The sequence below is a fragment of the Lacerta agilis genome, chromosome 2, assembly GCF_009819535.1.
Source record: "Lacerta agilis isolate rLacAgi1 chromosome 2, rLacAgi1.pri, whole genome shotgun sequence".
NCBI classification, from domain to species: Eukaryota; Metazoa; Chordata; class Lepidosauria; order Squamata; family Lacertidae; genus Lacerta; species Lacerta agilis.
Window position 1 is genome coordinate 45,010,874 of NC_046313.1, and position 25,065 is coordinate 45,035,938.

A 25,065-nucleotide genomic window follows, 5' to 3' on the forward strand; every position below is an offset into this window, starting at 1 on the left:
ACGCAGTGCTCCTAGTGATTTTCCTGCTCAGAAGCATCTTTTGTATAGTCAGAAAAATACCTTTGTCTAAACACTGAGAAATTATTTGTGAGGCACTCTTTCTGCATTTGAGAAATGATGATGGTTTGAAAACAAGGCTAATGCCTCCAGTGTGCTGAGAAATGCTTGTTGCTTTAGAGTGTACAACTAGGCGCTCTGGTGGCTTGGAAGGTGTTCTGTAGTGCTTTGAGGAAACAATCATGCTCCATATGGCCCACCTATTTCCTAAAGTATTTTACTATTTGTTTTACAGCTCACTATCTATAACACCTGGCATCTAGTTCACAAAAACAGATGTCAGGAACTAAAAACTAATGACTTATTTTGTGGCAATTAATAAAAATCCTGTGGCTAACAGTATAACATTCCCACAGGAAAAAGGAAAAACACAACTTTGCAGAACCACAGAACATTCACCAGATGCCTTAAAAATGTAAACATATTTAATATACTTCTGGAAGAGCATAAGCCATCAGTCTCCAATGTGAACCAATATCACAAGTTACCATGTCTCTTGTTAAGGAAGGCCCCAGGCTGTTTTCTCCTCTAGTCCAGTTCATGTTACAGCCCTCATATGACGACCCAAGGCCTTCTGACTACTGACTGAAAAGGATCCCTATACATACACACACACACACACACACATACACCAGCTGGCAAAGCTTTCCTGATGGAATGCATTATTATTAATTTATAGTGTACCTTTCCTCAAAATAGTCATTAAGTTATCAGCTTAGAGAAAAGAGTATGAAAAAATATTTCCAGAGTCTCACAAGTTTTGCTTTGTTTCTTATCGAACAAATTTTCATTCTCTCATCATCATCATCACCATCATCATCATCATATTTTTTTGTCCTAGTTCCACATTGATGATTAACCAACTTTTATTGGTATATGCAATTCCAAAACAATATTATGGAGAACACCTTTCCTTTACAAAAATGATTTTAAGTCTAAGGCAGGTAAACTATTAAGAAAGATGTGTGGAATGTAGAAGCAGGAGCTTTACGTGGGACTAGCTAAGTACCAAGCATTCAATGAACTAGCTTCCCTGCTCAAAATTTAGCGCTTCCAGCACATCAACATGGGGCTGAAGGCTCGAGGCCAGCCACATGCAGCACCACTATGCCACACATACTGAAATTTATAAAGAGCCAGGGATATTTCACTTGGCATGAACACCCTAAATCAGCCAGTCAGTAAAGTCTGTTTTCATAAAAACTGACATGTTGACTGTCATATTTCACATACATGCCACCATTAGAGAGAAAATATGTGGCAAGTCCTAGTTTTTTTGTGAAAAGCTACTTAAAAGAAGCTTGTTTAGTAGGAGACAGATTCAAATTGGGCAACTTTTTTGTGCAGCTCATTCCTGGGCTGCCTTTTCAAAAAATGCTCCAGTATCAGTCTTTTTATTTTCTAGTTTCCATTGAGTGGCATTTGCTAAAGGAAAAAAAGATGACAGGGCTTTAAATATATTTTATGGAACCACTGGCATATAGTGCAAGATTCCAGAGCCAGCTCTGACATGACCCCCTACTCTTTGTATGTAACACATTTCCTGGCTTTCTAAACATTTGAACAGTTGAATGTTTCCACTTCCTGCAGGCCTCATTACTCAAAGATTAAAGAACAAGCAGAAGTTCAAAATGAATTGTTCTTCCTTAATAAAACTATCACTGCTAGATCCTTTGGAGAAATTATACAAACATGTGTTATGAATTCTGGTTAATTTTTCATTCTGAGTGCTATACAGGACAAATACTTTAAAAAGGATGCTACCAGGTCAGATCAGTCTGTGCCTGAGAAAACAGGAAGAATGTGCTATTAATTTTCTTCAGTGCTGAGGCAAAGATACCAAATCTTCCTTAAGCAACATTTACAACTATCACTGAAGAAAATTAAGCTAACTTCCCCTTAGGTATGAAGCGAACTAATGTAAAACTGATTAACATAACCTAGCATGCTTCCATTCCAGTTATTTCAATAGCATATCCACTTATAATTGCATGCATCATTGTGATTACTGTGAAAATACATTAAACACACAAGCAGAAAGTAATCACATAGCAGCCAGATGAATGAAAACCAAACTTTATTTTATAGACATGCAAGTGGGAATAATGCCTGTCCTTTACCATTCATTGACTAACATATTTGAGCATTGGTTACTTTTGATATTTGTGCTTTGTTATAATGCTTTATTATTGAAAACTTTTTTAGAAATAAAAAATAAAAACTAATATCCTAAGTACTTCATTTTAACTATCTAAACTGGTACTTACTTCTAAAATACCCCTTTTTAAAGCTACAGAGTATAAAAATGTCTAGTTGACAGTAAACATATATACAAACACTAAGTAATTAATTTTTAACTCTCTTTGGTGGTTAGAGGAGGAAATGTCATTCTACTGTCATCTGATTTAAGTTCATCACCTGGCCACCTCTTTCATCTTATATGCAGTTTTTAAGTTTAGATGCAAACTAAAACCAATTATATGCATAAACTATGTTTGAATTTCACAACAATCATATCTGATGCACAACCACCATTTCCAACTTCCCATGTCGTGGGGTAGTGGAGACTTGAAAGAGCTGAGTAAATCTCAAACATTTAGTTCCATATTTCAAAATGTCCATACATGTCTCAAAAGCAGAATGTTTCTCTTCTACTGTTCTTTGTTGCTTTGCATCTTGATTATTTCATTCACATGAAAATGATACTGGCATATCAATTGAATATTCATTCCAATTGAAAGTACAGTATAGCATTAGCTTGTGGTATTTCTATGCCCCTCTGTATCTGGTGTGCATAAAAACTGTTAACACAACATGTAAGCAAAAGGGTTGGGCTCTAAAGTTTGCTAGCACTGGTAGCAGCATCACCTGGTGGAGTTCTGCTCAGGATGCTCCTGCCAGGAGAAAACAGTGATGGGAGTATTTTCATTGAATCCCACTTCCACCTATAACCCCCAGTGCCACCTGTCATGCTACTGCATGGAATACTGCAAAGTCTAGATCTAGATAAATTAAAATACAATTAAAATACAATTACAATAAAAATACAAACACACCACAGATGATGGCAAATTGGACAGTCATGACCTCAAAACCTTTAAAAGGTCCTAAAATACCCATTGAAAGCTTGGGAAATAAATGTTTTTGCCTAGTGCCAAAATAAATACAAAGCGGGCATCAGAGAAGCATCATTGGGGATAGCATTTCACAACCAGGGTGGTCACAGAGAAGGCCCTTCTGTCTCATAGCCACTTACCAGACCTCACTTGGAAGTGACACTTGGAGAAGGTTACTAATAATCACCAGGAAGGAACATATGGGAGATAACCTGGCTAAAAGCAATAACCAAAGGTACAAGTCCAATCCCAGTTAACAACCTGGCAACCCTATTTTGGACTAACTGAAGCTTCCAGAGTTTTACAGGTAGCTGCACGTACAACAGCACATTGCAATAATCTAAACATTTTATATAGAACTGGCAATACATTCCTATGTTTTACCATTGGAACAAGACTCCCAGCTTTTTTGGGGGGGGGGAATACATTATGATAGTTTTGCTCCCATTGCTATTTGTACCAATACTTGTAGGTGTTCGCTTTTGCATACTAATGTTATTGTGGCAGCAAAACAAAAAGCCTAACACAATCAAAAACGAAACAAAACATTGTGTATGCTAGTTCTGAAGAATAAAAAGCAAACTGCCCCAGAACTAAACTAATATTTTTGCCTCCTACTCCTCCTATTCTTGGAAACTTAACTCTATTGTTCCTCCTCCAACGCCCTCCATCTGCTCCAGAACCAGTCAATATGCATGGGATCTATCTGCCTGACAGCTGCAGCAGCCAGATGTCACACACTGAAATGCACATTACCTATAGAACCAGAGTCTATCCCATCAGCAACTGTTCTGACAAGACCCTTTGTGCAGCCTTCTGTTGTATCATTCTTGTACTTGGCTGTGTCTGCATTTGGGGAGTTAACAGTAAGGCAAGGACATGTTGCATATTAATTTTATTAGTCCTTCCAATAAAGCACCTATTCCTAAAAATAAATGTTTTCACATACTGTTCTCAGACAGATAAGCTTATTTTATTTTATTTTATTGCATATGTCTCTATGAAAATCACAATAAAGTTGAATGAACCTAAACCAACTATCCTTTGGATGCCACATCATGCCTTAATGAAGAATTTCTTCATTTAAATCTATGCTCAGACTATCATAGAATGGTCTGGTTCAAATTTAATGCTAAACCAAACTAGGACTTAGAAGGGGCAAGTGTGTGGATACTAAGGGAGAAAATTGCGGCCACTCTGCTCCTCCCCTGGCCTTGTTGCTACCCATAAGATAGCTATGGTTTGTCTTAGTGTTGTGTTCAGACCCAGTCTCATGGAAGCCATAGCAAACCATAAGTTGTAATCAAGGTTTGTGCTTGGTTTATCACTTGAGGTTTGTTTGGGTGAGGCAAAACACAAGCTCAGGTTCAGTAACCCAAACCATGGCTTAGCTCTGGATACACAGCAGTGGCAGGGAGGAGTGAAGCACAGCAAGTTTCCACCTGGATAGCCACATGCTTGAGCATTTTTGCTGTTCCACAAAAGTGTCAAGAAAAAGATATGGCTCAAAATCTGGCATACGCATGACCATACTGTTAAGTACAAGTCACTTTCCCATCCACCATTGTCATCAGTGGTGTTGGTGAGCTCCAATTCACAAGGTATCTACTGTGAATATTGTACGGTAGAATTGAAAAGTACAGTGGTACCACTGGTTACGTACTTAATTTGTTCCGGAAGTCCGTTCTTAACCTGAAACTGTTCTTAACCTGAAGCACCACTTTAGCTAATGGGGCCTCCCACTGACGCAGCACCACCAGAGCATGATTTCTGTTCTTATCCTGAAGCAAAGTTCTTAACCTGAAGTGTTATTTCTGGGTTAGCGGAGTATGTAACCTGAAGCATATGTAACCTGAGGTACCACTGTATTTTGCAAGTACTGCATAACTAAGAAGTCATTAGTTCAGAAAGTTCAGAAAGAGCAGTGGTTCCCAATTCGCTAATTACTGAGGACCACCTATTTTTCAAAAGCCAAGCCACGGACCCTCTACTTTTGAAAATGTTGACAACTATGGTAGATACTTCTGCGAAGCAATTTTTTAAACAAAACGTCGGGTTGCCCCTAATAAGCAAAAGATTTTAGATATACTAAAAAACAGACTACGGCTGAGCGATATCTGGTTTTCAACATCATGATATATCAGCAGTTAAACATTGTGATATTCTGATTCATCCCAATGTCTGAAATTGGAGATCAGGCGTGGGGATGAGAGAAGGAACAGCCGCAGAGATCGGATGGGTGGGGGGAGGAAACAAAGCAGTGGCAGCCAGTGCCTTGAAATAGGCTGCCCCTGCTGTTCCTTGCGCAATGAGTGATGTATTGCTGGGTCAAAATCATCATTACGGTGTGATTTCAAAATCAATTTTGGCCAATATATTTAAAAAGCGCACAGTGCTAAAACATACAATAAAACTTGTGATATTACCATGCAAAAATGACAAAAAAATAGTTGGGGGAGGCAAGGGATGGGGCCACAGACCCTCTGGGTGTATTCTGCAGACCCCCAGGGGTCCCTGGACCCCTAATTGGGAACCACCGAGATAGAGGGTACCAGAATATATGGTCCAGAATAGGAGGTCCTCTCTTCAGTCTTACCCTCCATGTACAAAATTGTAGGTTGCAGCACTTCATTTTGCTAATATCAAAGGTGCTGACTGGGAACTTGTTAGCATCACTTCTGTCTCTATGGAGTGGGAACATCCCTCATGATATCAGGCAACTACTTATTGCCTGAGTCACGTAGGTTTTATGAGTTAGTTGTGTGAGAGTGAAGATTCAGCTTTAAATCAGTTCCATGGATCCTTTCCCAACTGTCTGGATTGCAAAGGAGAGAACTAACCTTAAATGTTCCACCACTGCTGACCTACATTCTTCAGAGCTGAGTTAGGGCTGTTTAGAAGCCCAACAGTGGCAGATTAGTATTATTATTATTCTTTCACTTAAGTAGAAAACTCTCTCACCCACTCAAAAGCTTCGCTCCAGGAAAGATAGCTAACTAGCTTCTGCCAGCATCCACACGTGACAAAACGGGGCGCAGACGACGGATTTGTTTTATAGCGAGGCACAATCTCTGCCGCATCACTATGCCCTTACTCGAGTGAGTTCATATTCCGCAACACTATTAACGACATACATCTTTCCTAAAACACGTTCTGCAGTCAATGTGCGTTATATTTATTGAAACTAATATCTTACCCCCTACAAAAAGGGGGGTCGCGTTTGTGTTCAACATGCGTGCAAACAAACCTGTTACTAGTTCCCCAAACTTCAACCCCACTGACTTTCGCCTTCCAATAACCCAACCCCAAGCAAAAAGCCAAGCTCGGCAACTACCCGACCCAGGCACAAAATCCTTCTGGAGTCTGGGAAAACCTCTCTTGCTCCGCGGGCAAAACCCGCAGCCCCTTCCCGAGAAACAACCCCCTCCCCGTTGCGTGGCGCATGCGGCTCCTTACGCGTGAGGATCATCCTGCCTCGGTCCTGAGCGAAAACGGCGCAGCTTCAGTCTCCAGCTCACTTCATCGCCTCCGAAGTCCGAAGGAAACCAGAGCGGGAGCCGGCGCCGAGCCGGGAGCGTGACAGAGGCTGTCGCCTGTGAAGGGCTCGCCGAAGGCACAGACCGCGTCCCGCCCCGCCGCTGCGCAAGAGAGACGACGCGCCCGCCGGCGCTGCTGAGGCGAATGGAGAGAGGCGCTGCTGCCTCCACCCCGGCTCCACCCACCCCGCCGACTTCTCTGGGAGGCCAGGAAAGCGCTGAGGGAAGGAGACGGCTGCCTCAGCCTCGCAGGCACCTGGAGACTTCCTCTCAACGAGCGAGGGGTTGGGCCGGGCTGGGCGGGGGGGGGGGGGGACAATAAGTAGGCATGGTCGCTGTTGTGGACGTGACTGACAGCGACGTGCCAGGAGGGCCTGAGGAGATTATCTACAACAGTGCCTCGGGGTTTGTGAGAAACACCAGGATTTAATTTTCTGCATGAAAATACAGGGTGGGTGTGAGAAGATAAAAGGATGCCCCCTTTCTTTTCCATCTTTGGGTAATAAGAAGCTTCCACAACAGCTTTCTGGATGAGGCCCATGACCCACCTAGTCCAGCATCCTCTTCTCAGGGTGGCCAACCAGAAATCTCTTCCCCTTGTCAATGAATAGCTGACTGCCCTGTTCTATTTTTGAGTTTGGTGGGGGACCCTGCCACTAACATGGAGAGGGAGGGAGGCCAGGGCAGCCAGAATGGGCAGCAGGGATACAGCCAGTTCAGGGAGGATGGGAGTGGCTTTCCACAACAAAGGGAAACCCAGCCTTATGTAAAGCAACCAGGGCCATTCTTATATAGAGAAAAGGTGCTCCAGCGAGTGATGGTTGGGGCACTTGTCAGAGTGCTGTGCAACCTGAAGTAAAGCTTTTGGCACAGTAAATTTGCATCAGCAAGGTAGCCACTGGGTGTGAACTGAGCCACTAGCAATGTCAGCTCCCTGCAACCATACTCATAATAATACATATACCTCCTTCCTGTGTATTGTGTATTTTTAGATTGTGAGCCTGTGGGCATGGACACTCTTAGCAGTGTTTTTCAACCTTTTTTGGGCAAAGGCACACTTGTTTCATGAAAAAAATCACGAGGCACACCACCATTAGAAAATATTTAAAAAAATAACTCTGTGCCCATATATATATATATATATATATATATATATATATATATATATATATAAAGACTGTTACAAATCTGAATCTTTATTGTTCTGAAATGCTAGAAACTTAAGACGAAACCCTCCAATTTTCAGTCTCAGATGAGGTGTGGTTCAATGCCCATTTCACATGTAACAAGGCTTCCTTTAAAAATAAAAGGGGAAAAAATGACTAAAGTTCATAAGGATGTGAACGCAACCCTTGGTTTTGACTCAGTTTTTGCAACATCACAAGATCCAGCACCTTCTTCAAAGCTGCTCTTGCTATGATGCTTGGCGAACCTTTTGCCACTCCACAAATTCATCAAGAAGAACAGGCCATGCCCCATCTTCATCATAGTTGCTAAGATCTGCATGGACAGTTCTGCTGAATTCTAACACATTGTACCACTGATCTTTGTTAATTACTCTGTATTTTGACTGCTCCAAGTATTGGTAAAATATTGAAAACAGAGGCCACGTTCTTCCAAGCAGAAGAGCTAACATAGATTTTGCAGTGTCAATATCCAGACTTCTCTGGTCTTTATCCCTTGCAAAATCAAAGGCATATCTGTAGATATTCTTAAATGTTGAAATATCATTCAGTTGCGAGCGCAAAAAATCAAATTTACTCTGCAGCTTTTCTGTGCAGTCACATTGTAATGAGGTCATCCCCTTTAACCATTCTTCCTTTGTAAAAAATCCCATGCTTTCAGCCTCCAGTTTCCAGGCTAAAACTAGCATAATAATATTTTCAGGTTCAACGCCAATGTCCTCACAGAATTTCTCCATTCCTTCTGGCCCTACCACTTCATCCTCACCTGCATATTCATAAAACCAAGCCAGGCACTTCTTGCTTGAAAAATGCTCCTCACCGCTTATCACTTTACTAGAAGCTTGAGACCTGCAGTAGCTGCTGATTTTGCACTTCTTGAGGCCCGTCTCGTCCCCCGCCTGCCCCGAGGATTTGCGCTTCTTCTTCACGGGCATCTCCCTCGGTTCGCCCCGGACGGGGGCGCGGAGGCGGAGGGCCGCGGGGCCCCTCGGGAGGGGGGAGGGAGCCGCCGCCTCTTCCTTCCCTCGCAGCTGAGGAGGAGGAGGAGGCGGAGGAGGAGGCGGAGAAGCTGCCGGTGCCGTCGCGGCTCTTGCCTTCCTTCCTCTCAGCTCGCCGCCGCCGCCGCCGCCGCGCCTGGTAGATTCAGGCGTGGGAAGGGGGATACTGTGGTGGGGAGCGAAATAAAGAGCTTTCCTGAGGGAGAAGCGGCGGCGGTGGCGGCGGTGGCAACGCTGGTCCTCTGTGCCTATATTGACTACATATAAAGTAATTTTTCCCACGGCACACCAGGCAACATCTCGCGGCACACTAGTGTGCCGCGGAACAGTGGTTGAAAAACACTGCTCTTAGCACACTGATTTAATCCATCCTTTCACCTTGTTGCCTCTAGGTAACAGGGCTGTTGTGCCTTGGAAAGACTTCTGCCTATGACCTTCAGTAGCCAGTTGGGAGGAAGTTATTTCCCTGTTCTTTTCTGAAAACCTCTAAAGAGTAAGATTCCTTTTAGCTATTGCAGAGATATCCCTAGTTAGCAGCTTGACTAAAATTGGATAAAATGGCATATGTAAGTTTGGATTTTTTTTTCCTTGTCGGCACACGGATTGAATTTAGATTAGAAATTTATCAAGTATTGGGTCATCACAGTTCCAGCTCTTTTTATTACTCAAAAGAGCCTTTCACTCAATAAGCTTCCTAAAACCAGTTTGTCTGATCAATCATTTATTCATCCTATGCTTCACTTACCGGTAATAAACTGAATTCACAAAAACAACAAGAGTCTTATGGTACCTTAAAGAGTCCAATTCATCAGATGCAGAAGGTACACACATTTCTTAAGGCTGCATACAAAACATGTATTTAAAACACATGACTTTCCCTAAAGAATCATGGGAACTGTAGTTTACCCCTCACAGATGTACAAGTTCTAACCTGCAACAAACTACAGTTCCCAGGCTTTTTTGGGGGGGGAGCCATGTGCTTTAAATGTATGGTGTGTGTATGTAGCTTAAGGCTACAAAACCTTCTAATTAAGTAAAAACCAACAGAATAACAAAGACACATTGGTACTTTGGAACAGTCTAGTACAGAAGAAAAAATGACCACCTGTCATCTATAGGTCCCAGCTAAAACTAGCCAAACATACCATTAAGGACCTACAGTCTAACCTGGGCAATGACACTTCCTTTTCACAGGCTGTGGGTGATAGGTCACTTATAGCCCACTAACCCAAAATAGCTACTTACCAGCAATAAAAGACCACAAAACAAACACACACCAGAACCAGAACCTGCAACAAATCCATATGTCAAGTCAGGCAACACTATTACAGGACATCATAATGAGAGCCACAACATCACCTGCTTACCTTCCAATGTGATATATGTCATGTGTTAGAAATCTCCTTCTGCATCCTACATCCAATCCAATCCAGTCCAATCCAATTAAACTTTTTATTGCACTAGCCATAGGCCATGTCATCATTCAGAAGGAGAACAACAAAAAACAACAATAACCATAAAAATCATCGGGCACCACACATACAATAAAACCACGGTCACGGCTACTAAAAATATTTGTTGCATTAAATAGAACAGAGTAGCAGAAGATTCTCAGGTAAGATGCACCAAATTAAATACATTCTACATAATAAGTAAAAAAAGGCCAGTCCCTATGGAAAAGAATCAATAGGCATAAATGACATCAGAAATGGGAGTATTCAAAAATCAGTGGAAGTTATCAGTCATCCACACTCTGCTACATGAACAAAGGAATTTCAAAGGAAGGCTCCAATGTAAAACTGCTGAATTCATCAAGTAGTTAAATTCTGTTCATTTAGATATGACCAAAGACAATGGTTTATTGTGCTACTACAGATGTTAATCCAGCACTTCCAAATTGATTGTTTTATCACTTCTTATCATACATTCTAGATGTTTGTACATACATTCTAGATGTTTGTAATCTTCTTACGTAGGGAGGGCAGAGGAAATTAAATGCAATTCACACACACACACACACACAAACCACAGAAATGGAGAGGTATCTTAACCTCATAGCTAAAGCTCTGGATGACTCTAGTCAAGAGGAAGCACTTTTAAGATTCCACATTTTAAAGTAAGGCTATGGTACAATATTCACTTGCATTGGACTAAGTTTCATTGAAATCAGTGCAACTTAACTTCTGAGCAAACATGGTGGATTGTTTAGTTAGTCTTCCACCCAAGAAGTAAGATGGGCATGAAATGACACGTGAAATGAGAATTTAAAAGCAGAAATTAAAAAATGTGGGTGGGTGGGTGGGTAAACTGCGTTTACACAACAACACCCACATCTTCAAAGAATCACTGCTTATCTAAAGTTGTAAAAGATACTCTTTGGGTATTTCAACACAATGTTCAAAACATAAACCCACCCAGCATGCAAGCCAACATTATACCAAATCTTCCGTCATACAACCCTTTTTAAAGAGTGAGATATCGTCATTATTGCCTGTAAATACCAGTTTGTAGGCAAACAAACTGCATAATGGTGTATAGCTTTTTAGACAGTTGTTTAGCCACTTAAGCATAATGGAATTTACTTACAAATTAAATTTCACTTATTTCAGCCTGCCGTTAAGGGCTTGCATGCACTAGCTGTTTGGCAGTTCTCCAAATGATTCTATTTACACCCACTGGAAATTAATTGTCAAAGGCTGTTTTGCATAATGCAATTAGCTTCCATATGATCTCAGCTGTGTTTGAAAAACTTCAACTTCCTGTATCAGTGAGCTGACTTACAAAAATACAGACACAATTCTGGGATATGATCAAGTATCTTATTCTACATCAGGCATAGGCAAACTCGGCCCTCCAGATGTTTTGGGTCTACAATTCCCATCATTCCTGACCACTGGTCCTGCTAGCTAGGGATCATGGGAGTTGTAGGCCAAAAACACCTGGAGGGCTGAGTTTGTCTATGCCTGTTCTACATTATGTAAGGTTGGTGTGTTATTTTGCACCAATGTTTTGCCAGGAACTACATGTGGAAAATTGATGGGTGGGGTGTGTGAAAACCATTATCTATTCCTATAAATGTCCTATGCTTAACTCTAATCACAAAAATCCACCTACAGGTCACCCTTTTCCTATTAAAAATATGTCTTTAGAGAAATGTGTGAATTTCTTATCTGGCTCACCAAGTAAAACCCTCATATCTTTCACATATTATCTATAATAATCTCAAGTTTGCCACTGAATGTGAACTTCAAAGAGTCAGAAAGGCCAGATCCCAAGCAATTGTACCTGTATGATAGATATGCATATCCTATTCACACTTCATTTAGATGTGTTTACATAAAACACTCTGCAAACAAGATTGTACATTCACAAAGGGATTGCACCACCTTGGGGTCAAGTTTGGGGACAGGAAGAATCAGACAATCTGCTGGTTCCCAATTACAAAATGGCTGGGAATGAGAAGTACGGTAATTGTTTTCCCAGTGCTGCCTTAACATGCTCAAACATGACAGCCTTTTCATAGGCAGAATGATACAGGAATAAATAACAACACACAATTTGGGTGGTTTTATAAAAAAAATAATTAGACAAATTCATGGACAATAAGGATATGGGTGGGTACTAGCCATTTTGGCTATGTTCTACCCCTCCAAATACCAGTTGCCAGGAAAAGATTGCACTCAGGTCTTCCTGATGGGTTTCCTAAAGGCATCTGGTTGGCTACTGTGAGAATAGGTTGCTGAGCTTGGTAGGCCTTTGGTCTGATCCAACAAGACACTTCTTATGTACTTAATTAGTGCCTATTATTAATTATTATTATTATTATTATTATTATTATTATTATTATTATTATTATTATTTTGTTCAGTCGTTCAATCGTGTCCGACTCTTCGTAACCCCATGGACCAGAGCACACCAGGCACGCCTACCTTTCACTGCCTCCCGCAGTTTGGCCAAACTCATGCTAGTCGCTTCGAGAACACTGTCCAACCATCTCATCCTCTGTCGTCCCCTTCTCCTTGTGCCCTCCATCTTTCCCAACATCAGGATATTTTCCAGGGAGTCTTCTCTTCTCATGAGATGGCCAAAGTACTGGAGCCTCAACTTCAGGATCTGTCCTTCCAGTGAGCACTCAGGACTGATTTTTTTAAGGATGGATAAGTTTGATCTTTTTGCAGTCCATGGGACTCTCAAGAGTCTCCTCCAGCACCATAATTCAAAAGCATCAATTCTTCGGTGATCAGTATTATTACATTTAAATTACTGGTGTTATGCCATTTATTTTATTTGTATGATCATCAGAGCTGTCTTTCCCACAGGGCTTAGTGGTGCGTCTCGCCAGGGCACCAGCCTCTCAGGGGCGCCCCAGCAAGTGGGGGAGCTGTGCAGCTTTGACAGCGGCCTCCCCTTTCCCTGCACGCCCACCAGCTGTGCACCATCAACCATAAGGCTGGCGAGTGTCCAGCTTCCCCTCCCAAGCCTCTGCGGGGATTGCTCTCCTCCCGATGAGGCTTGGGAGGGGCGCAACTTCACTCCCAAGCCGTTGCGGGGATCGCTCTCCTGCAGCAACATGGGGGAGAGTTGCGCCCCCCACGATGTCTGGCAGTGCGCAGCTACGGCCACCCCAACACTATCTGTGGTAATTTGGGGGCGCTAGGCGGATATTTGCATCCCGGTGCCGCTTCTGCTAAAGATGGCCCTGATGATCATACTGCAATTTGCAACATCATACTGTGGAGGTTGTTTTAATTTTAGTTTACTTTGTAATCTGCTTTGAGTGCACTAGTTTCAAAAGAAGCTTATAAATTGTTGGATAAATAAATCAACAAAATGTTCACAGGCACTCAATAGTTCAAAGAGCGTGATCTCTTAACAGCATACAGTATATGGCAGGGATCCCCAAACTTACACGGCCTTGGGCTGGTTCCTATGGCGCCGATCACGTTGCGGGCCGGAGGGTGGGGGAGTGTGTGGCCATATGCGTGCGCATTCGCTTTTTCTGGTGCACTTCTGGCGCAGCACAGCGCCGGAAATAGCTTGTGCGCATGCACAAGCGTAATTTCCGGCGCACTTCCTGGTCGGCGCATCGCCAAAAATAGCTTGTGCACATGTGCACGGGCCTCTGCATACCCAAAAGTGCGCCGAAAATGACGCTTGCGCATGTGCACAAGCTATTTCTGGCACCACACCAACCCGGTGATGGGCAACCGCACTACGCCATGTCGGTAAGAGTGGGCGGAGGGGCCCCCCGCACAACTGGCTTACGCGGGCTGCATCCGGCCCGCGGGCCTTAGTTTGGAGATGTCTGGTATATGGTATCTCTGTACAGGTCCGAGGCTCTCTCACTTTTAAAAGAAAGATGCCTAAACACAGAGTTAAGGGGTGGGGAGAGAAACACAGATTACCAGCATTACTTCAAGTTCACATTGTGTTGTAATCAGGTGTCCTAATTTAACTGGCTAGCTGGGATTAAGATTTTTTAATATATTTTTTAATATGGATTTAGTCTAGACAAAAATAGTTTGTGGTTTCATCAGTAACAAACTTCAGAATTTAGGATTGCTCAACTGTCAGCATGCATTTCAAGGATTTCCTATTATTCATTGCTGTCAGAGGAATTGAGGGGGATGTTCACAACTAGAATCCAAAAACATATATTCAGATAGGGTTGCCATATTTCAAAAAGTAAAAACCAGGACACCCTGAAAGTCATTGAGTTGTTGTTTTGGGAGAAACCACCGAAATTGTTGACTTGACTTGCCTAAAATCAAGGACAAAGCACCACCTTTCGGAAATCCCCCCCCCCCCGGGAAATCAATTCCGCCTTTGAAATCACGGTAATGTCTGGGAAGATCCAGACATATGGAACCATAATTCAGATGATCTCTTACCAGCAGAATTCCTATAAAATTGGGCTGAGGGATGCAGAACTGTTGTGCTGGATGTCACTCGCTTTTATGAAGCATTTTTAATGCTGTGCATTTAACTCTATTTTAAAATGACAGTAGTTGTCCCAAGGGTAGCCAACATGGTGCCCTCCAGAGGTTGTGAACTACAGTTCCCATCATCCCAGCCCACTGGTCATGCTGACTGGGGCTGATGGGAGTTGTAGTCTACAGTATTTGGTGAACAGCATGTTGCCTAGCTCCCTTCAGATTTGAGGAAAACAGCACAAATGTGATTTAAGCACACACTGTATATTAATTTATACCAAATGTTTATTCTCTTTTAGATTATATTTAATGTAAAGTTGATTTGTTAAATATATAAACTGTGTCCAATAAAGAGATTCCTACCTACCAAAATAGGACTAGCAATGCACCTACCCACACAGATGCTACAAGGTGCAAGTTTTTCAAGTGTCTGCTCCCAGCACAGATGGCAAAGCCTCAACAAACAACAGCCCCGTATTTATCTGATCCATTCAGCAACCAGATTAGACTTGCTTCAAGTTTCCCCCTTATTTGCTTTGCTTTTCAAGTCCCATGATTCATATAGCACAATGCTACCTGAAGTTATGTACACCAGAATAGTCTTTGAAAGGGCCAGTCATGTCAAAGTGATAAGCCAGTCACAGAAAAGGAGAGCGATAAGGTATTAGCTAAATTGTCATTTCCTCAAGGGAGTAGAATTTAAAACACACCTCTAGATCTTGCTAAGAAAAGGCAGAAGAACATGGGGAAAACTGAAAGGTTATAATGTTATTAGTTAAGAGAACTTAATAATTATAAGTTTGCTCATTTCTCAGATATTTGCTAAGCTGACTTGAAATAGAAAACAAAATATGTTAACATTGTAGCTTTTTGTTTGTATACCAGTAATTGTTTCATATAAACGACTGGCGTTGTCTCCAAAACTTTTTCTCAACTGCTTAGTATTTCAGATTCTGTACGGTTTAGTGACAAAGGTGGGACTAATTTCAACCTAGCTCTTAAACTGCCAATTCTAGTTATTTGCTAAACTGAAGTAATACAGATGTAATCTTATACACCTGGGATCTTGAAATGCAGTCTAGTTTAGGGATTCTCCACAATATATGGAGTAGGTATCTCCGAAATGGAAGCAATTTTGGGGACAAATATACCCTTATTTGGTTACGAATTATCCTGCAAGTCATTTCAAAGCAGCTCACTTTAAACAAAATTCCCAAACTATTTAAAGATTATAAAATAATCTCTTAGGTCCTAAATAGGGCAGATGGGGACAATCCTAACTGCCAGATATGTTACAGCTGACACAATCAAGCCTGGACTCCACCTCTAGACTATTTTTTGAAGAAGAATGTGCATTCCTTTCCCCTGTCTTCTCCAAGGGACAAAGCTGGGTTGCCTAGCTTGCTTCATGTTCAATTTAAAAAGAAGATGAGACTAAGGGCTAAGTAGAATTAAAATTTTATTTTTTTTATCTATCATGTTTTTATCCTGACCCTTCTTCCAAAGGATCCCAAGGTGGCAAACAAGCAATAAAACAATAAAACATGCAATTAAAAACATCTGTAAAAACATCCTCAATGTAGGTGCAGATTGTAAAAAATCCCAATACTGATGTAGCCATTAACTGATGGACATGCGTAAGCCCTAGAAATCACTACCCAGCCACTTCAGACACAATTGTTCAGAGCAGGCAGCTGGGTTTGTCTTGAAACTAAAACCTGCTTTTTCTCCTTTTCAAGTGGTGGCATATGTGCTTGCGGACAAATTGCAAATGGAGAACTGAGCTATGTGTTCTGTAAACATGGGGGGCGTCACTTTATGGGGATAATATGTGGGACAGTAGACTTTGGCTACTGAAGTATTTAATGGGGAACCAGTAGCCCTCCATATATTATTGGACTACAACTCCTATTGTACCTGACCATTGGTCATGCTGGCTGGGGTTGGAGGGCCACAGATTCCCCATATGTAGTCCAACCTGACTATTTAGTAAATAAATTCAGATAGTGCCAATTGCTATAAGCCTCCAGTGACCTCCTTCCAAAAGGACACTAACTCTGTTGTAGCCTGTAAACTTTTCAACATTCGGAGAAGTCGGGTGGGTGTAATAATTGTGCAATGGGTGCCTCAAGGACTCCATGAGCCATGTTTGTCAGGGTACACATTTTAAAATAATATTGGATCACTAATGTTTCGGAAAACTGGGTCCCTCTTCTCTTCCAAAATGTCACAGGTATATCCCTGGGATCAATTATTCTTCCTTTCATGTATTTTCTTCCTTTAAGCCCCCCCCCCACTTTCTCTCTCTTTTTTAAGATAACTGACCCTGAACTCTAATATCCTATACTTCAGAGGAAAGCAACTTGTAGAGTACACACATTCCAGAAAACTACACTAGCAATGCAAGACCGGCACTGTTCCAACAACTGGAGTTGTTTGGAGCCAACCCTCTCCCACCCTCTACATATTTGAACTCTGATATCACTAGAATATTCCCTATGTAATCATGCCACCACCAGAAACCCTGCTTGCTCTCCCTTACCATGAATATTCAAAGGAACTGCTTGAGCTATAATTGTGGACATAAAGCAAAGTCTACAACTGCTAGAGTTAGCGAATTGTAGAAATTAATAAATGATAGAATTTAGATAGTATTTGGAGTACGAAAGGAAGATGCCAGGCCAAGGCCTCACCTGAGATAGCAGTCCTGAAGAATGAAAAAAGGTGCTGGAAGCAAGTCATTAATCAAACTGGGACAGCTGGGACAGAAGCAAAATAATAGGAAGCTGCTGGTGAGGACAGGAAGTTGCCAAGGTGATGGGGAGGATGTGATGTCACATTAGAAAAATACTGTCGTTTTAAAATCAGAGGTCTGGATAAGGTGGGCAAGCAGACAGATGGGGAGAAGCTGCTTGGAGCAGGGGTTCTTGGGAAGAAGAAAGGAAGTGGGCAGAACCATCTTGCGCAGGCTGGGACAGATGCATAGAGAGGGTATGCAGGATGCCTTGGACTCTAATGTTGCACTGCTGTGGTAAACAAGCCCCTATTAACATGTAATGTTCCAAACTCTCTCCAAAGTAGACCAGGTGTAAATATGTGTACAATAAACCATATTTCTTAAAGACACTAGTCTCCACTTTGCCCTGATTTCCCAATGGAAACAGAACTCTGGGTGAGCACCTGGACCCCCTGGGATCTTGCTACTGCTTGGTAGAGATTGGGGGTGGCGCAAAGTCTTGGTAGCAACATTTTTAAAAGTGTGCCTAGCTTTATGTTCTGGGCTCCTATCTATTCAGTGAACTCCATTGTAAATATATACAGTGGAACCTCTACTCACGAACACAATCGGTTCTGGAGGCCCGTCCGGAAGTCGAAATAGGTCTCTGGGAGAGGCGCCGTTGTGCGCAGGTGGCGATTGCCCATTTCTGTGCATGTGCGAATAGCGATCACCGCTCCTGCGCATGCGTGAACAGCGGCAAACCCGCCGGTTACTTCCGGGTTAGCTGTGGACGTTGGGCGAAATGGACACGAGCGGAGGCAGACGTAAGAGGAGGTTTGACTGTAATTCCCAGTTTACATCTGGGAATGACAGATGCATCTACTTCACATTGTTCACCTCTCAACAAGGCATCTGTATCATATTGTTTTTTGTTTTGTTCGGCAAGCTTGTCGGGAGCATGTGTTGATGAGCAACTACAGAAATCCAGTAATAAAATAGCTAGGACTCATAAGAACTTTGGTCTTTGCCTCATTATGTATCCTAACAGAACAGAAATTATGCAAGAACACAATATAGTCTCTCTCCCACCCACATCAGTGCCTAAGGGGCATTCTCAGCATCCTCTGGAACATGCCAACCTAGGGAGAGTCTGATCTAGGCTGTGATAACTTCTCCATTACATTACAGTAGGAGACACTTAGAAGCTATGCAAGTCCACCACACCTTTTAAAAATCTTCAACAGTTTTTGGACATTTAATTGACATAAGGCAACAAACAAGAAAATTATTCTTGACAGTATGTTTCAAGGGCAGAACTGAAAATTACACTAAAGAAAGAAGCTGCAGTAGATACATGGATAAGGAAAATAACATACTAGGTAGAGATGACAAAATAAAGGCCCATTTGCACCCCAAAAGCATTTATGCAGCAATATTCTACATCCAATGCAGCTGAATGGCAGTTGTGAGGAGAGAGCTGTTGCACGGAAGTCCTGCTTCCAGGCTTCCCACAGGCATCTGTTCAGCCACTGTGACATAGCTGTCAACTTTTCCCTTTTCTTGTGAGGAATCCTATTCGGAATAAGGGAATTTCCCTTTAAAAAAAGGGAAAAGTTGACAGCTATGCACTGTGAGGACAGGGTGACATGCAGTATGATCACATCTTATGCACATTTAACTTGTGCAATCTCAACCAAACACAGTTGAAGGCAGGCTGGTTGAAATTGTGCAGTTAAATCCAAGCAAAGTGAAGAACTAAAAAGCTCGTTTTGTGCTGGGTCCACTTTGGGTTGTGTGGTGCAGAAAGAGCTTTAAGCTCTCCACCTTGCTTGGGGGGCACTCAGTGCTCCAGTTCTGGGATGTTCTTGCAAAATCTCCTAAGCACCTGACATGTGACTTCTTCAGTTTTTGAATTTAACCTCCTCCAGCTTCCTCCAATGTTCTGATGGCAGCCCTTCTTTTTTTAAAAAAATAATTAAGTAAGAGGGTTGTGCAGAGTGAAAAGCAGCACAGCTGCTCCCCCTGCAGCAATGCTATCCTTTCTACCCCCTCCAAAAGCAACACACAGACTTGAGTACCACACTATTAGCACATAGACTGCACTTTGGGAAAGAATAGGGCTGGGCAGCACTCAACTTGATAAAGCACATTCCAGTCAGGGCATAAAGGACAAGAGTCAGATGCATCTTTTGACAGATTCTTTTGCAACTGACTAACCTTATTCCCTGCACCCCCAAATAAGAGGTGTATTTGCTTTGGATGAAATACCCCCTTTAAGCAGAGCAAAGTAAACCCTCTGTTTCACATTGTGAAATCTTAAGGGTTTTGACAGCTTTTACAGTGCATATGAATCGGTCTTTTGTTTCAGCAGTTAATACAAAAGCTGGCTCCTGGGGCCATATCACAAAGCACAAGTATGTCTGTATGTGCCTTCTCCATTCCGTAGAATAAAATGGCTAGGATGTGCCAGCAAACAGGAATACTACTGAGAAAACAAAAGCAAGAGTCAGATACGTGCAAACATGCCAGTCTAACTGAGTAACAGCTACAGGGATTGTGTGATGTAGCTAACAATGTAAGGATGTACTTACTGAAGAAGGATAAAGGAAAAGGGTGGGGGAACAGGATTGTTTCACGTTAGCAAAAGCAGCAGCAAGAGGAGGAACACACATTGATTGCATGTTACCTTGAGATTTGAGATAAGTACAAAATGTGCTTCCTTCTTTGCCCATAGCACACATATGTAATTCTGCTAAGCAATGTAGCCTAAAGTTAGGTGTTGGGAACCTTTGGCATTCCTGGCATTTCTGAACTACAATTCCCATCATCCCTGGCAATTGGCCATGCTTACTGGAGCTGATGGGAGCTGTAGTTCATCAGCATCTGAAACGTCAAAGGTTCCCCACACCTGCCTTAAGCCTATTCCTACTGGAATTTGACAAGAGTAAAAGGTGGTGGCCTTATGAGCAATAAATTGAAATAAAAACTTGGAGTACACAGAGGTTAGAAACAAAACTGTTTACAATTGGTTTAATTTAAGAGGGGTTTTCGTAGTTGTTTCCATCACATCACAGGTAATTAACTCCTTGCTAATTTAGTTTTGTGTAGGCAAATGCTGTAAAATTGTAAAAAAATAATAATCCTAAATGAAATAGTAACCAATACCTATCCAGCAATTTAGCTTCCCACACAATTCCCCCAAACAGGCGTGGATGCTATATTAGCACAAACACACACATTAAAATTATGGGGTGGTGAAAAAGCCTTGGGGAGGTGGGGCAAAGAAGAGCAATAGTGATTCATCATCTGTTTTGGATACACCATCTGTGTTTGTATGTGAGCTTCCAGAATATATATATATATATATATATATATATATATATATATATATATATATATGTGTGTGTGTGTGTGTGTGTGTGTGTGTGTGTGTGTGTATTCATTCTGACAGAAGTTTAGTCCTGTTGCTTTTGCTTGACAGATGTGAAAGATGAGACCTGGAAGAAATACCGGTACTTAGCTCAATTTAACTGATTCCTATGTTAGGTGACTTTGGCCACCTCATGAGAAGAGAAGACTCCCTGGAAAAGACCCTGATGTTGGGAAAGATGGAGGGCACAAGGAGAAGGGGACGACAGAGGATGAGATGGTTGGACAGTGTTCTCGAAGCTACTAACATGAGTTTGGCCAAACTGCGAGAGGCAGTGAAGGATAGGCGTGCTTGGCGTGCTCTGGTCCATGGGGTCACAAAGAGTCGGACACGACTGAACGATTGAACAACAACAACAACAATGTTAGGTGACAGGGGCGGCCAGAGCTACCTGATAAAGAGCAGATTGTCTGCTGTAAAGGATACTGGTAGTGCCCCCCTGTAGGTACAGAGGTCCGGATCTGGATGAGGACCATTTCAGGGAGCAAAGCCCCCTGTCCGCCCACTTCACTGTCTTAATCCAGCTTGGTGGTAATACTGTAGAGGTGGTTGCACCAGCTATTTGTAATATATAAAAAAGATATTCTACACTTGAAGGAATACTATAGTAAAAGCATTGTTGCAATTCAGGAAGCTTTTAGAAGCTGCCCCCCTCTCCACACACACATAACAACTCCTAAGTATACAAGGAGTTAACACCACAATCACAGCCCACTTCTAAAGAAAGTTCACTTTAAGGTTTCAGCCATCAATACAAAGACAGCTGCTTTTGGCTGCTATCACATGACAACAGCTTTGAATGCAGCCAACTCATCCAAGCACAAAAGAAGTGTCATTCTAACAAGACATCTGTGCAAAGAGTCAGACAATCCTAGCTGCAGCATTTCAAAATAATCCAGCTGTATTCTTTCCATGTACTCTGTGGTCACACAAGTAAACTATTATTAGAAAGACCCCCAAACCAGCAAAATTGATATGAGCACCTTACAAATATATTGTATCTGACACACAACCACCCACACAGACGGCAACTATAAGGTAATATTTGTTAGTACTGTTGCTGCCCTTCCCCGCAATAATGTTCCTACCAACTTTAATGGAGAACATCAGTAGTCTTCCCTTTACCTGGTTCACAATCACAGCTGTAAGCTGCAGGACAACTGAGGTAAACAGAAGAAATTGAGTTTTGTATTTTTCAGTCTTATAGGTCTTATAAGCTAGACAAGCTGCTCTGACCAGAAAAGAGTCTTCTGTGAAAAGACCCTTGGGTCAATTGAAGTTGATCCCCAGACTCCAGTATCTGAGAGAGAGGTTCACAACTTGCTTTCTGCGAAGAGATGAGCAACCACCAGGGGCGTTGCAGGGTGGGGGCGGGGGGGCGGGCCGCCCCTAGGTCAAGGGGAGGTGGGGTGACACTTTGGCCGGCCCCTCTCACCCCTCCCCGCCGAAAGGAAGCAGAACAGGCGCATTGAAGCGCTTGCTCTGCTTCTTTTTGCCCTTTCCTCTGCTTTTTTTCGGCGGGGGGGGGGGGCCGACCAGCGAGGGGGAGTGTCAAACCTGTCACCCCTTCCTCGCTAGCCACCACCCCTCGCCAAAAAAAACTGCTGGGGGGGCGGGAAAAGGAAGCAGAACAGGCGCATTCAAGCGCTTGCTCTGCTTCTTTTTGCCCTTTCCGCCGCTTTTTTCCGGTGGGGGGGGCCGACCAGCGAGGAGGGGGGTGTCACGCTTGCCACCCCCTCCTAGCTGGCCACCACCCCCCGCCGAAAAAAAGCCTCGGAAAGGGGGAAATTTCCCCTTTCTGCATACACGTGCATCGTGGCATCATGATGACGTCACGACGCACGCGTCGTGCCCCTCCCCCAGGGGGGTGCCTCTGCGCTGCCGCCGCCCCCAGCAGCACTGAGGCTAGCTACGCCACTGGCAACCACAACCCTTCTCCTAGTTTTCAGTTGAAATATAGGAGAAAAATGCAGCTAAAAATACACACACTAAGGTTATTTTTCCATGTGAGCAATTAACACAGTTGCCAGCGGACCTTTTTACTGTTGTAAACAGAGAAGAGAGGGCTCCATGAGCAAAGGGAAAGGATAAAACTGGATTGTGACCCCAGCTGCACTGTCTGCCAAAGGTCTCTCAGCCAAGCCCAGTCCCTCTGCCCATGCAGCATTCCCATAAGGTAATGGAAAGCTTTGGCAAAAGATGGCCAGCAGTGCCTGGCTCATGTTGATGTTAATTCACAGATTTCAAGTTGCTATAATGGTGGGGAAAGGGAGGAGAGTTGATAGGCTCCTCCAGATAATGTTTATGGAGCATTCATCCACATTTGCTTGCATAAAGTTTTGCAGAGGTTAGATGAGGCTTCCTCAATCTCGGCCCTCCAGGTGTTTTTGGCCTTCAACTTCCATGATCCCTAGCTAGGACCAGTGGTCAGGGATGATGGGAATTGTAGTCTCAAAACATCTGGAGGGCTGAGGTTGAGGAAGCCTGGGTTAGACTATGTGTGGTCTTCACTGAGAATTTCTTCTGTTTTGTTTAAACAAAATTTAAAAAATTTAAAAAAATCCTTCCAGTAGCACCTTAGAGACCAACTAAGTTTGTTATTGGAATGAGCTTTCGTGTGCATGCACAGTTCTTCAGATACACTGAAACAGAAGTCACCAGACCCTTATATATAGTGAGAGGGTGGGGAGGGGTATTACTAAGAAGGGTGGTGGGAATGGGTGATTGGCTGATAGGTGTGGTAAATCTGTTGACTGTTAACGACTGCAACTGGTCTTACAGGAAAAAGCAAGGGTGAGATGGCTTAAAAATAGCTACATTATGTATAATGAAATAAGAATCCAATGTCTCTATTCAGACCAGGTCTCTCCATGGTTTTAAGTTTGGTAATAATGGGGTCACGAAGAGTCGGACACGACTAAACGACTAAACAACAACAACAAAAATAAGATTCAATTCAGCAACTTCTCTTTCCAGTCTATTTCTGAAATTCTTTTGTAATAAGACAGCTACTTTGAGATCTTGTATAGAAAGTCCTGGGAGATTGAAGTGTTCTCCTGCTGGTTTCTCTGTCTTGTGATTCCTGATGTCAGATTTATGTCCATTTATCCTTTGGCATAGGGTTTGGCCTGTTTGTCCTATATGGAGAGCTGAAGGGCACAGTTGGCATTCTGATTTGTTTGTTATACAACAATGAGCTCTCATTTTGATTTCTTCTGCTATGTTTAGATGTCTTCTTGTTAATCATTTGTTCACACCACACTTTTCAATGCATTTCTTCAATGCTTTCTGAACTACAAAACACCTGTTTGTTTGTTTGTTCATTATTAATTAATTAATTAATTAATTATTATTATTATTATTCTAAAGTGGATTTGTTGTGCTAGAGAGAGAGGCACTTTAAACCACTTAAAACTGCACAAAATGAAATTTCCAGTATGTGCTTGAAACTCTCCTGAAAAACACTGGTGGTATGGCAGTAACCAAATACCAGGTATCTGATATTTACAATTAGCTTAAGCATGGAAGAAGAGTTCCTTTTTGCACCTGACAACAACTATGCAAAAAAAGGCTGCTTGATAACCAGTGTTCTGATTAGAGAACAAGCAAAGCACTGTGGGAAAACAGGATGCTGGACCTGATAGGCCTTTAGTCTGTTCCAGCTGTACTGTTCTCATGTCCTTATGAGCAGCTTGGCAGGGTGAGGATACATGTGGCACCCATACATATCTAGATCAGCCACCAGAGATCCTCATTATAGCTAAACAGAGGCAAAAGTTCCCTCCAGTTCTGTACCACCAAGCAAACAGTGAATCCTAGCCAAAGGAAACTCTTTTGAAGAGCTCAAACAAGAGTAGGAAATACTCTGGCAAGATAACTCCTTATTACCACACTGCACTGTTTTAGTTATATAGCTTTCACTGCTGCTGCTAGGGAAGGTTAAACACAGAAAAGGAAGTCCACCCAGTTTTCAAGCCGTATTAATAAGTTCCATGCAGCTTTCCACACGGTCTGTGCCAAAAATCCACGGATGTTACATAAGAACGCTAAGTGCCCTGTATTTATTTTTCTTTGTTTTTCCAGATCTGGAAT

General features: G+C 42.5%; 2 protein-coding genes across 5 annotated transcripts in view; both read right to left on the reverse strand.

Moving 5' to 3' along the window:
• LOC117041264 (rho GTPase-activating protein 7-like) overlaps window positions 1-25,065 on the reverse strand; it is an 89,925-nt gene that overhangs the window by 20,241 nt on the left and 44,619 nt on the right. Inside the window, exon 1 of one of the 4 annotated variants that reach the window (XM_033139839.1) lies at window positions 17,518-17,595. The exons of 2 other annotated variants lie outside the window; for them this stretch is intronic. In XM_033139839.1, coding sequence (XP_032995730.1) covers window positions 17,518-17,566 — 49 coding nt within the window. In that variant the 5' untranslated portion in view covers window positions 17,567-17,595. Of the gene's footprint in view, window positions 1-6,629; window positions 6,762-17,517; window positions 17,596-25,065 lie in introns of those variants that run through there. One more of the 4 variants, XM_033139841.1, reaches the window with a different exon arrangement.
• LOC117041266 (DCN1-like protein 5) lies at window positions 7,970-8,828 on the reverse strand. The gene has a single exon (XM_033139844.1). The coding sequence runs from the start codon at window positions 8,826-8,828 to the stop codon at window positions 8,124-8,126; it is 705 nt and encodes a 234-aa protein (XP_032995735.1). The 3' UTR covers window positions 7,970-8,123.

Excerpts from the sequence above, each read along its gene's own strand:
- LOC117041266 (XM_033139844.1), bottom strand. The coding sequence starts at position 8,828 with ATGCCCGTGAAGAAGAAGCGCAAATCCTCGGGGCAGGCGGGGGACGAG.